We start from the raw sequence: 13,093 nt of genomic DNA on the forward strand, positions 1-13,093 counted from the left end.
AGTACAATCAAAAATAAATATTAACATCTTGGCATTAAATGGAGTGGGGAGTTTAGAAGACTGCCTGATGAAGAATGGATGACTGTATTAGCTATAGAGGCAATGCTTCTAAAATGCCTTTGGCCTAGATTTGAGATTTTATTCATTTTGAAAATCTGAAATGATGTATGCGCTGCAAAGAAATACAATAGGCACCCTTATATAGTCTGAAACAGCAGACTTTTCTTGGCGAACAGCGTTCAGATTCCCTTTGCGGAAGCCTACTTAAGCTTTGTGTAGCCAGTTGGCAGTCTGTGTCGATGCAATCATTTGTTTTTGTTTTTATGTTTTTCAAAATGATTTTGCTTTTGGTGTTGATTAGGAACCGTGTCTAAAAAGCCAATACTTGTGAGCTGGTCCTAGTGATTGGGCCTGTTTGAGAGGCGACAAGCGTTCCTCTACTATAGAGACTAAACTTGGGGGCATGTGCTAAGAAAAATATTATAGATAAGCCCTCACCTGGCTCCTCTTGAAGCAAAGTCACACCATCCTCCATCAAATGTGGACCTACTGACAAAACCTTCAACTTGACTCAGTATCTGTTCAAGCAAGGGGATATCGGAGACATAGGGGCAAAACAAAAGACAGAAAAGAAGGAAAAAGAAGGAACAAAAGATCTTACAAAAATTGAGAAAGTCCTAAAATGTCTCACAGATCCGGTATCAAAACTCCATGCATACTTTTTACAGAGTATACACAAATATACACAAATATATCTCTGAACCTCATAGTTATCTATCTAGTTTCAAATGGGCCCAAAGAACCTCAAAAATTATTCACATTTTACTGTCAACTTTAGAGATGCAACTGCAGAAACTAATGTCCTACTGCAAGCCAGACACTGTCACTAACATGATGGCAGAAACGAGTAGTGGTGTCAAGCCTACACTCTACCTGGCGAGACAAAACCAGCTGCCTGAGGAGGAGCTGTCCATTGGCCAGGACACCCGCAACTACATAGGAAGCCAAGGCAAGCTGGATCTGAAGACCTATGCAGATGTCAGAAACTTATTTTCTTCTGCAGTAGACTACATGTTGCTGAAATTTCCATTTGGAGATGTGCTCCTCCAGCATGCAGTGGTCGCTGACATTGCCAACAGGCTGACTGCCAAGTTCTCATCCCTCAACTTTGTCATGGCACGCTTTCCCTGCATTATTCCTGAGGGAGCCGCTGTTCATCTGTTGGAAGATGAGTTTAGACTCTATCAGTCAACAACATTTGAGCAGAGTCTGGTCAACATGCGCAAGAATCAGGCCTGAACAGAAATCAGCACAATTATTAGGGGGGGGCAACCTTTTGGCTGTGATGCTGGGGATATTGGTCATATTCCACAGCAATGCAGACTGCGAACGAATATTCAGTCTTGTTTCCAAGAACAAAACCTAGTACAGCCTCCCTCAGTACAGACATGCTGAGTGCCCTCATTACCAAGAAGGTTTCAATGATTGCCAGAGGAACTGTTTGCCACAGAGAAGTCTACCCTGATGCCATGCTGCGTAAGGCTAAATCTGCTAGCTACCAGGCAAAGCTGTCTAGGAAATGATTTCCTGAACATTTGAAGGTCTCCAGAAGATTTGTTCTCACCCACTGTTTCCTATCATAGCTTTTTTGTTTTTTATTATGGATAACGTGTCTATTTGACACTGATGCACTGCTTCAAACATTTGTTATTCTTATGAGTTAAAAAAAGATGTTTGTACGTTTTGTACGTAAATAAATAACTTATTATTGTTTGTTTGATCAAATAAAAAAGAAGAATAAAGGCCCTTTGTGTGTTCGTTCAAATTAGATGGGGTAGCAGGTAACCTAGTGATTAGAGTGTTGGGCCAGTAACCGAAAGGTTGCTGGATTGATCCCCCAGCTGACAAGTTCAAAATCTGTCATTCTGCCCCTGAACAAGGCAGTTAACCTACTGTTCCCCAGTAGATCAATGTAAATAAGAATTTGTTCTTAAGTGACTTGCCTAGTAAAATATATTGTTAGTGACTTTTACCATATGTGTAAATGGAATGCTGTCAAGAAAGAAAGTATTCCAAACAAAAGAGCGTGCTACACGCGTGAGTTGATTCTTCAATTTCCTGCATGCGTCTGGTAAAATGCTGGACAGGGTTGGCAGGTCTGAATATCTTCTGCAAACCAAACAGGTTGAATTGTTGTACTTTTATATTTTCTTGTGCTTAACTAACTACTGTATCCTGTATACAGTGCATTCGGAAACAGACCCCTTCCCTTTTTCCACATTTTGTTATGTTACAGCCTTATTCTAACATGGATTAAATCATTTTATACTCTACAACTTGATTGGAGTCCACTTGTGGTAAATTCTATTGATTGAACATGATTTGGAAAGGCACACACCTGTCTATATACACAGTTGACAGTGCATGTCGGAGCAAAAACCAAGCCATGAGGTAAAAGGAATTGTCTGTAGAGCTCCGAGACAGGATTGTGTCGAGGCACAGATCTGGGGAAGAGTAGCATTTTTTTTTCAGCATTGAATGTCCCCAAGAACACAGTGGCCTCCATTGTTCTTAAATGGAAGAAGTTTGGAACCACCAAGACTCTTCCTAGAGCTGGCCACACGGCCAAACTGAGCATTCTGGGGAGAAGGGCCTTGGTCAGGTCCCCGATGGTCACTCTGACAGAGGTCTAGAGTTCCTCTCTGGAGATGAGAGAACTTTCCAGAAAGACAACCATCTCTGCAGCACTCCACCATTCAGGCCTTTATGGTAGAGTGGCCAGACTCAGTAAAAGAAGGACAGTGGCTTTGGGCACCTAAAGGACTCTCAGACTGATGATGTCCTTGAAATCAAGATTGAACTCTTTGCCTGATGCCAGAGTGTCACATCTGGACTTGAATCCCTATGGTGAACATCTCTGGGGGTGTTTTTCAGAGGGACTGGGAGACTAGTCAGGATCGAGGAAAGATGAACGGAGCGAAGTACTTAAAAGATTCTTGTTGAAAACCCCAAAGTCTCAACCTCAGACAGAATTTAAGAGGATATGCAGTGGCCCATGCCAGAGAAGAAAAGAATTGGGGAAACTCCCCAAATACAGGTGTGCCAAGCTTATAGCGTCATACTCAAGAAGAGTCAAGGCTATAATCGTTGCCAAATGTGCTTCAACAAAGTACTGAGTAAAGGGTATGAATTCTTATGTAAATGTGATATTTAAGTTTTTTATTTCTCAAAACCAGAGGAGTGGCTTCCGTCTGGCTTTGCTTTGTATTGTGTGTAGATTGATGAGGGGAAAAACACATTTGAATCCATTTTAGAATAAGGCTGTAACATAACAAATGTGGAAAAAGTCAAGGTGTCTGAATTCTTTCCGAATACATTGTATGTCATGGTAACTGTTTTGGGTAATACAAGAATCGCTTAACTCAAATAACAATACTAACTCTGCAGTCGAATAACAAATTAATTCTCATGACCATAAGTCAGTTACCACATAAGTTACCACCTGTCACCTGAATCTGACTTCTCACTTCTTCTGACCGCTCTCACCACCAGAAGCGGGCATCTCTAACTACTTGAACCAGACAGAGAAGTACAGCACGGGCAGCTCCAATGAAGGTCCTATCTACAGCACCATCGACCCCAACGCCGAGGACCTGCGTAGCTTCAACAGCCCCTACTCCTCCACCACGCCCTACGCCAGCACTCCCATCATGCCTTTCACCAACCAGGCACTCCAGGGCTCTCACAGCCCCACAGAGCAAGATGGCAGCCACTGGATCACCCAGCCCGCCGGACCCTCTTCCCAGTACGCCCAGCCCGAGCGCTGCAGGACGGACTGCGGTAAGACAGTGTTTAAGATGGTGTTTCCATTGGTAAATGGTTCAGGGTGGGGCACCAAGACCCCAAAGCAACATTCACAAAATGTAAACATAATAACTGGAGGCACCTTGACATTTTTGGAGCCATGAAACTGTATTATGGTACCTACTAGCTAGCAACAAGAGAGGTAGCGGTAGCTAACCTACTGTGTAACACTGATTCATGTCTCCAAAAATGACAAGGGATCTCCAGTTATGTTTCCATTTTGCGGTTTGTGACATATACCCTTTTCAAGAATATTAAAATTAATTTAGAGACCTTAGGACCTCCATTGAACAGCACTAAACCAGCTCTTTGTGTGTCTATGTGTAGGTAAACCCAAGCAGAAGTCCATGGGGAAGGCAGTGAAGACCCCCTCTCTAAAATGGACTGAAGCCCTCCCCCCACCCCCCTCATCTGGGGAGCTGGAGCAGTGTGTGGTAGAGGATATGCCCATGGATGACCATGAGGACATGGAGCTAGGGTAAGCACACAGACACACATGACTACACATAAGTGTGAACACGTGCACACACACACTCTTACGATGTCTGGCATAACACACACCAACTAAACATACACTTACACATCAGTTACACCATCTTCTTGCTAACTTTGAGGTCAGACTGATTGAGGTATGGTAGCTCTCTCATGTAACCTCTGTGAACAATCTTTAATAGGTCTGTATACTGTCCTATTGACCTTTGACTCTCTCACACTGTGTTTCTCTTGGTCCATGTCCTTGCACTCTCAGGCCCCACTGACACATAGTGGTGGGCCAGGGCTTTGTGTGGAGGTTAATGACGTTAGCCTTACGTTGCCTTTCTGTCTGACAGGACAGTCTCTTCTTTGGTCTCTCTCTGTTAACCCGTTGCTAGCTCTGGACCTCAATGCACCTTTTATTCCAGGTCCCCGCTGAACCACATTACTGTCACACTGCAAAATGGATACACACGCATTCGCCTACACACATAGTCACACATGCATGCACACACACACTTCATATAACACAGTATTGTCAAGGCCAGCAAGTCAGTATTCATAACATTCTGGCAAAGGGAACCATTCACTTATCGCTCCTAAATGACACTCACTCCTCTAGAATAGGCTAGCAGCTCAACTAAAGCAGCCATGAGGCTTAGAAACTTCTACCTCTAAGCATTTCTGACAGCTAGATTACATTGGCACTATCCATGAATCTAGCAGGCAGTTAGAAATTTAGCCACCATTCCCAAGTCCCAACCCTCTTACACATTGACCCCGTTAGCTAATGACATTGGCCTACGTTAGCCCGTTCCCCTTCTCATGTTCTTTTCTCCTGGTCACCAGAACAAAGTAATCATTCAGCAGCCTTCTCATGCACCGCCCTCCCTGCGGTTAGCCGTTAGCAGTTAGCAGAGATTGGTGATGAACCCACGATAACAGCGTTAACCTATGAGTTAGCCCCTGTGGCTAGCTGAGAGGAACGTTGGCCTGGCATTATGACATTAACTAGCTTACTCCCTGGCCTCGGCCATTTCCTCCATGATGTACACACACATGAACGCACTTGGCACTCACACACGCGCACACACATACTTCTCTGCCAAACACTAATGTATAAAAACTGATTCCATGCACACGTATGAAAAACATAGCTGAAAAACATTTCCCATGTTGTGAAGAAGCCAGTTCAGTTTGATGGAAATGCCTTGGGCATAGAAGGACATGGAATGTGATTTTTTTTCACCCAGGTGAAGTCTCTTGTTCAGACATGGCCCTCAGCAGACTTGTAACAGGTGTAGTCTTCCCTGTGGGCAACACTGTCTAATAATGCTGTAGAGCAGTGGAAATCAATACGGTGCAGACAAATACTGTAGGCATTAGAGAGGGAGGGCCACCCATAGAATTAGGAATTAGAATAATTAATAATTGAATAGGATCTTATTGGAGCCACCATCGTGACTGTTTTATAATGGTCCAGATTGAAATTGCCCTCAGACACAGATCTAAGAACAGTTTATCCTACCCAATCCTGACCATTAATAAGGAAAATGTCAAAACTGACCATTAATCATTTTCTCTAAGGTCCACATCATCCTCCTCTGTCTAAAGTGAACCTATGGAATAATTACATTTAATCGCAGGTCTGATGAGGAAGAGTGGTGCCCGCCCCTTCCGGAAAGAACCTATCTGATCGAGGGCTGCGAGGCAGGTCCCGCCCCTCCCCTCAGGGGTGACGCCTCGTCCCCCGCCACCTCCTATAGTCACCAGTCCACCGCCACCCTCACGCCGTCGCCCAGAGAGGAGAGCCGCCATCCACCCCACAACACAGCACGCCTTCACCACCTTGATGGGCAGCAGCTAGCATGGTATGACATGACAAAACAGTCCAATTCTAAAAGTCACATAATTTATGTACAAACACAAGGTTTGATGCCATTCCATTTGCTCCATACCAACCATTATTATGAGCCATGCTCCACTCAGCAGCCTCGACTGATACTAATGGGGATGGCAGTGAATATCTCCTGTTCACATTAATAAGATGGTAATAAAATAGGTATAATCATTGCTTTGGTATGGTAATTGCCCAATGTCATTAACAGCAGATAACACAATGCTCATGATATGAGCAGTAAAATCCCCACTCAAATAAACAAAACAATAATTCAATTGTGTAACACTTTCATCGTCGTAAAATATCAGAAGTATGTCATTGCTATTGCTAACCACCCACTCTTTCTTTGCCGTTATACAGTAGGTTACCTTGCGGTCCCGTCCCAGTGCCCCGGGCGCCCAGCCCGCCCCTCACGCAGTCCAACCCCAACCTCTCAGCCCAGCAACACGGTGAGGGCTCCGAGGTGGGTACACCGCTCCGCAACAGCTTGGCCCACCGCCGTGACCTCAGCCAGGGGGCAGCACTGAGTGCCGACAATGTCAGCTCCAGCACACCTGGTCAGTGATGCTTACCTACCGCTCTGTGCAAACACACACGAGTGAATGCACCACATACGGATGTGCATAAACACATACATTCAAGTCAGAAGTGCACGCACATGCATGTACACACACAGCAAATGTATTACATTTATATCCAGTATGTAATTCATGTTATTCGTAACACCTAAACAATCAGCTGAAATTACATAAGGCATTGCAATGTTGTTATTTATCCATGTATAGTGCTTCAAAGGACCAATGTCCAATGACCTTCTAGTAATGTTTTCTGTCTTTCTGGCTGACCTACAGTGAGAGCTCAGCCCTCCCCAGCTGACAACACACACACTCCCCCCGGCCTGAAGTCTCGAGTGAAAAAGAAGACTTCCAAAAGCGGAGCTTACAGAAGAGAGGTGCTTAACCAAGGAGGTGAGTGTGTGTGTGTGAGCATATATTCATTGATTTGTTTGTTCACACACACGCACGCACAGACGCAAACACACACACATGTGCGTGTGTGTGTGAGTGAACAAACAATCAATGAATATATGTTGGGCATGAGCATGTCTCTGTGTGCGTAAAGCCTACATTATTGCCTATATGTTTATATATTTACTGGTCTTCCAGTGCAGTCCAACCCTTACCTGTTGTCCATGTGTCTTCTCCTCAAGACCTCCCTCCTCCACCAGAGCCACCTCCAGAGAATGGAGCAGTGCGGTGCCCAGCAAGGGCTGTAGACTGTGGCCAAGCATCCCTGGACAGAGAGGGAGAAAGGAGCACCCCTTACAGAAAGGGATCAGGACAGAGACGCCGAGATGGTGAGTGGTGTGGTGTGCAAACTCACACACATGCACAGTCTCATATTCACAACACACACACAAGCACAGCCAGAGCCTTTGCAGTTGCCTATTAGCACTGACTCCCAAACAGTCACTCTTTCACCCAGAAAATACAAATTCACACAAATAATAATACATAAATCAATTATGCTCATAAACCCGTTCTCACACACACACAATAACATATGAATACATTTAATTTCACAAATCCATCCATTAAAACTCTTATGACTTCCTCTTTCCTTCAAGACCCTCTTTCATCAGTAGAATAGCCATTTGTCTCACTCTCCATTCCCAATATGGAAATCCCTGACCCTAATTCTCCCCTTTCCTCCAATCCCATCTCCTCCACAGATGAGGACCTGATCCCGTACAGCAAGCCCAGCTACCTGGCGGGGCGGGGGTGTCAGATGTCCAGTAACTGCTCCACTACAGGAAGCTCCTCGTCACGGGGCTCCACGGGGTCACGAGGGGGTCCCGGCTCAGGCAGGAAACGCAACGAGGTGAGACAAGGGTTCTGGTTCTTGGGAGCCACAATATCTGTTGTTTTTTCTTCTCTCTGGCATTTCGTTTAGGAATAGTTGTAATACAAGGGGACCATTATTGGTTCTAGTTATTGGGAGCTACAATGTCTACTGGAGTTCAGTGGTTAATAGAGGGGTGACTGGGGAGCCAGTTGCGGGTTACCCCTCTTTCTGTCATTGTGCTGAGCCTTATGTTTCCACTTGGACAGATCGGTTGAATGGGGTATCTGTGTGATTGGGGAGGGAGTTGTTCTTTATCCCTTCAGTGGGGGATACGTTTTGTGTGACTCCCTCAGATCTTGACTTCCTCGATTAACGGCCAATCCCTCGGGTGATTACAGAGTCAAGTAATCTATGAAGGACGAACCAGAGCTACTCCCATAGGGCGGTTGACTAGCGTTTGGGTTACAGTGAGATAGAGCTGAATAGGGTTTTGCCCTTTTCTCCCAAAAGTGTATGCTTAAAAGCAGCTGAGTAAAGTACTTAAATAAAAAATACTTTAACATACTACCTAAGCTGCTTTTCAGGGTATGTGTACTTTATTTTATCATTTATATTTTTTACAACTTTTGCTTTTACAACATTTTAAAGAACATTTATGTGCTACATTTTCTCTGACTCCCAAAAGTACTATTTTTTTTACACTTAACGGGACAGAAAAATGATCCAATTTACACACTTATCAAGAGAACATCCCTGGTCAAATTACTGCCTCTGATCTGGCAGACCCCACATGCTTCGTTTGTAAATTAGGATTGAGTGTGTACCTGCCTATCTGTAAATTAAAATAACAAGATAATCGTGGTGTCTGGTTTGCTTATTATAAGGAATTTGAAATGATTCATACTTTTACTTTTGATACTTAAGTATATTTTAGCAATTACATTTACTTTTGATACTTAAGTATATTTAAAACCAAATACTATTTTTTATATTAAAGAATCTTTACTTTCACTCAAGTATGACAATTGGGTACTTTTTCCATGACTGCTTAAAAGCCACCTCCTTAGGTCCTGTCATTTAGTTTTGTATCTGGTTATGGGTTCTGTTTTGAAAATAAATGGACAAATAAATACATGTTGTTATATTCAAAACTAGCGATGTAGACTACCATTTTGATTTACGAGACATGCTTTGTGAGAGCTCCTTAATGTTATGTGCAGATAATCATTTCTGCGTTTCCCCCCTTTTATTCCTATTTTGACACGTCTGTCTGTCTGTTGCAGGAAATGAGATAAGTGGATACCGGAAGACTCGCAGAAAACAAAACACCTTTGTCATTCGACGTTCCTTTGATGCCTCCCATGTTCTTTCTTCGATCAAAGCAAACAGAAATAAATGAAGATCACTTTCTGAAGAACAATGGAATAAGAACAGATTTTCATAAATTGTTTTATATTATTATGATTATTTATGACTCTCGGGCTCTGCCCATATTCATTTGCAAATAGCCATTGCTGTACTGTTTTTACGTGGACTCTGGAAAAAGGGAAAGAAAAAGTATATTGTATTTATAAGGAAAAACACATGTATAAAAAGGTAATGTCTTGAATGTGCCAATGTCATTTTGTAGAACTGTATACCGTTCGGAAAGCATAAAGACTATTGCACTCTTGTTGTGGTGGAGAAACAACAAATATGAAGCACAAAGTGTGTTCATGTCAGGCAGCCGGCCGGACAGATGAACCTGCAGGGGTCCTCGTCCACTCAGGACGACTCTGCCTATCTTCTCTGGATCCCTATCGCCCGTGGTCCAATGAGAATATTATTTTCAAAGTTTTGTTTTATTTTATTTTTTTACAGAGGAAGCTAGTTGTGAACCGACAGACCGACAACGTTGTGAAAAGATTGTAACCATCACTTTTGAAGGACTGTTGCTGCGATTGTGCGACGACTTGCATATTCTGTTAAAAGAACCAAAATAATCTGTTCTGTCAACTAACTTTTTGGTAGTCTTGTTGTTTTGTAATAATACAATAAAATACATTTGTTGAACAATAATTGGGAACTTTTTTGGACTTTACAAGTCATGTTTCATAAGAATGTCTTGAAATAAGTTTACTGTGTACGACCCCCCCACCCCACCACCACTTCTTTCCAAGTTAAATGAAAATGTAAAAGCTTAGCTGAAGTCATGTTTTCTTTATTTTCTTCCTGAGGCCTCTGACTATTCACAGTACATTCCACCTGGTTGGTTCTGCATGGAGAAGAATGCAATTCCCAGTGTGAGGGGCATTAACCCAGAACAATAAATAACATGCACCCTCTCCTCTGCCCACCTGAGACATCACACACAACCATGAGGTTCCACACACACACAGACAAACACACACAAGATAGTGTCCTGGGAGTACTCTCATTGTGCCCCAGCAGTGAACTGAAAAAGGGCATGATGTGTTGTCTTTGTACTGTACTGTAGCCTACTGTTGTGCCCTGGAAAAACAAGGCATGTTGCAGATCAAGGAGCTGGATTAAGGAGTAATTCAAATGGGAGTGGGAATGGGACTGCTCTCTGTGTAGTTAATTGGGATGCACTACTATGCAAGTCAGGTCACAAGGAACACAGACAAAGACAGGAGACACACAGGTTTCCGAATTAACATATTCCGACCAACTCATATACCTATTATAGCTCAGCTCGACAGAGACTACCCTAAACAATGATGTACGACTGATATAAAGCACTTCTACCTTTATGTATCCCTAAACGCTGAATCGACTTTTGAGAACAAAATATACTGAGCTATCGCTGACAGACTAGCTCACAGGTCCTCTCAACGCACTGTAGACAGGGAAGAGCCTCTAGGACTCGCCCTCAAACCTCACCCCCACTTATCTCCCACCTTCATGGCATCCTGGAAGGACCCTTTCCCGCCTTCAACCCCCCCCCCCCCCCATTTCTCCCCTGTTGCCATTAATCATCCAGCTCATTCATTAGGCCAGTGTCAAGCCAGAAACGCCCACTAGAGAAAGAGAGAATAGCCTGAGAAAGAAAGAGCAAGATGGAAGGATGAGGAGTTGGGGATTGGGTGGGTCATAAAAACCCCTGTCCCATCCAACATGTCACATTCCAATTTCCATGTTAATTGCATGGCAGAGAAGAAATGGATGCTTTTGACTTTTAGGCAGACGTCTGTATGCAAAATGGGTCGCAAATAAAGCTGTATGCAGTCAAGAGGAAATGTGAGCAGAAGAAAATAATATTTATGTATGAATGTAAACTTTTGGGGATTGAACATTAGTTGGTTGAGTTAGTATGTTTCAAGAGAAGAGTAGAGAAAGGAGAAGAGACGAGAGGAAGCTGGAGGGACCCTTCTGTCTAATCTGGTCCAGAACAGATCTGGGTCACAGAAGGCAGGCTCCCATGGGGTCTGACCAATTCACCATAGACTCTGATCACACAATGCACAGGAAACACCACCAACCAGGGCCAACCAAACACTCCCAATATGACACCACCACACAGCACTGAGTGTTGGGGGCAGCAGGTAGAGGGCAGCAGGTAGCCTAGTGATTAGAGCGTTAGACTAGTAACCGAAATGGTTGCAAGATCAAATCCCCAAGCTGACAAGGTAAAAATCTGTCGTTCTGTACCTGAACAAGGAAGTTAACCCACTGCTCCTAGGCTGTGATTGAAAAGAAGAATTTGTTCTTAACTGGCTTGCCTAGTTAAATGAAGGTAAAATTAAAAACATTTACAGTTGACGGAAATTGGAAAATAACATACACTTAGGTAGGAGTCATTAAATCTTGTTTTTCAACCACTCCACAAATTTCTTGTTTACAAACTATAGTTCTGGCAAGTCGGTTAGGACATCTACTTGTGCATAACACAATTAATTTTTCCAACAATTGTTTAGAGACAAATTATTTAACTTATAATTCACTATATCACAATTCCAGTGGGTCAGATGTGAACATACACTAAGTTGACTGTCCCTTTAAACAGCTTGGAAAATTCCCGAAAATTATGTCATGGCTTTAGAAGCTTCTGATAGGCTAATTGACATAATTTGAGTCAATTGGAGGTGTACCTGTGGATGTATTTGAAGGCCTACCTTCAAACACAGTGCCTCTTTGCTTGACATCATGGGAAAGTCAAAAGAAATCAGCCAAGACCTCAGAAAAAAAATCGTAGACCTCCACAAGTCTGGTTCATCCTTGGGAGCAATTTCCAAATGTCTGAAGGTACCACGTTCATCTGTACAAACAATAGTACGCAAGTATAAACACCATGGGACTACGCAGCTGTCATACCGCTCAGGAAGGAGATGCGTTCTGTCTCCTAGAGATTAACGTACTTTGGTACGAAAAGTGCAAATCAATCCCAGAACAACAGCAAAGGACCTTGTGAAGATGCTGGAGGAAACAGGTACAAAAGTATCTATATCCACAGTAAAACGAGTCCTATATCGACATAACCCAGAAAGGGTGCTCAGCAAGGAAGAAGTCACTGCTCCAATACCGCCATTTTAAAGCCAGAATACGGTTTGCAACTGCACACGGGGACAAAGATTGTACTTTTTGGAGAATTGTTCTCTGGTCTGATGATACAAAAATATAACTGTTTGGCCATAATGACAATCATTATGTTTGGAGGAAAAAGGGTGAGGCTTGCAAGCTGAAGAACACTGTCCCAACCGTGAAGCATGGGGTTGGCAGCATCATGTTGTGGGGGTGCTTTGCTGCAGCAGGGACTGGTGCACTTCACAAAATAGATGACATTATGCAGAAGGAAAATTATGTGGATATATTGAAGCAACATCAAGACAACAGTCAGAAAGTTAAAGCTTGGTCGCAAATGGGTCTTCCCATGGGAAAATGGGATAATGATCCCAAGCATTAGTTGTGGCAAAATGGCTTAAGGATAACAAAGTCAAGGTATTGGAGTGGCCATCACACAGCCCTGACATCAATCCCATTGAACATTTGTGTGCAGAACTGAAAAAGCGT

At 43.2% G+C, this 13,093-nt stretch overlaps 1 protein-coding gene across 2 annotated transcripts in view; it reads left to right on the top strand.

The window, feature by feature from the left end:
• Positions 1-10,141, top strand: part of LOC115136013 (roundabout homolog 2-like) — a 122,235-nt gene extending 112,094 nt beyond the window's left edge. Inside the window, exons 20-27 of one of the 2 annotated variants that reach the window (XM_029671338.2) lie at positions 3,553-3,840; positions 4,192-4,342; positions 5,985-6,209; positions 6,599-6,795; positions 7,090-7,206; positions 7,449-7,595; positions 7,971-8,119; positions 9,367-10,141. In XM_029671338.2, the coding sequence (XP_029527198.2) occupies positions 3,553-3,840; positions 4,192-4,342; positions 5,985-6,209; positions 6,599-6,795; positions 7,090-7,206; positions 7,449-7,595; positions 7,971-8,119; positions 9,367-9,378 (1,286 nt within the window). In that variant the 3' untranslated portion in view covers positions 9,379-10,141. The remainder of the gene's footprint in view (positions 1-3,552; positions 3,841-4,191; positions 4,343-5,984; positions 6,210-6,598; positions 6,796-7,089; positions 7,207-7,448; positions 7,596-7,970; positions 8,120-9,366) is intronic. The other variant, XM_065023755.1, reaches the window with a different exon arrangement.
• The last annotated feature ends 2,952 nt before the right edge of the window (positions 10,142-13,093 follow it).

This window comes from Oncorhynchus nerka, linkage group LG10, assembly GCF_034236695.1.
Source record: "Oncorhynchus nerka isolate Pitt River linkage group LG10, Oner_Uvic_2.0, whole genome shotgun sequence".
In the NCBI taxonomy this organism is placed as follows: Eukaryota; Metazoa; Chordata; class Actinopteri; order Salmoniformes; family Salmonidae; genus Oncorhynchus; species Oncorhynchus nerka.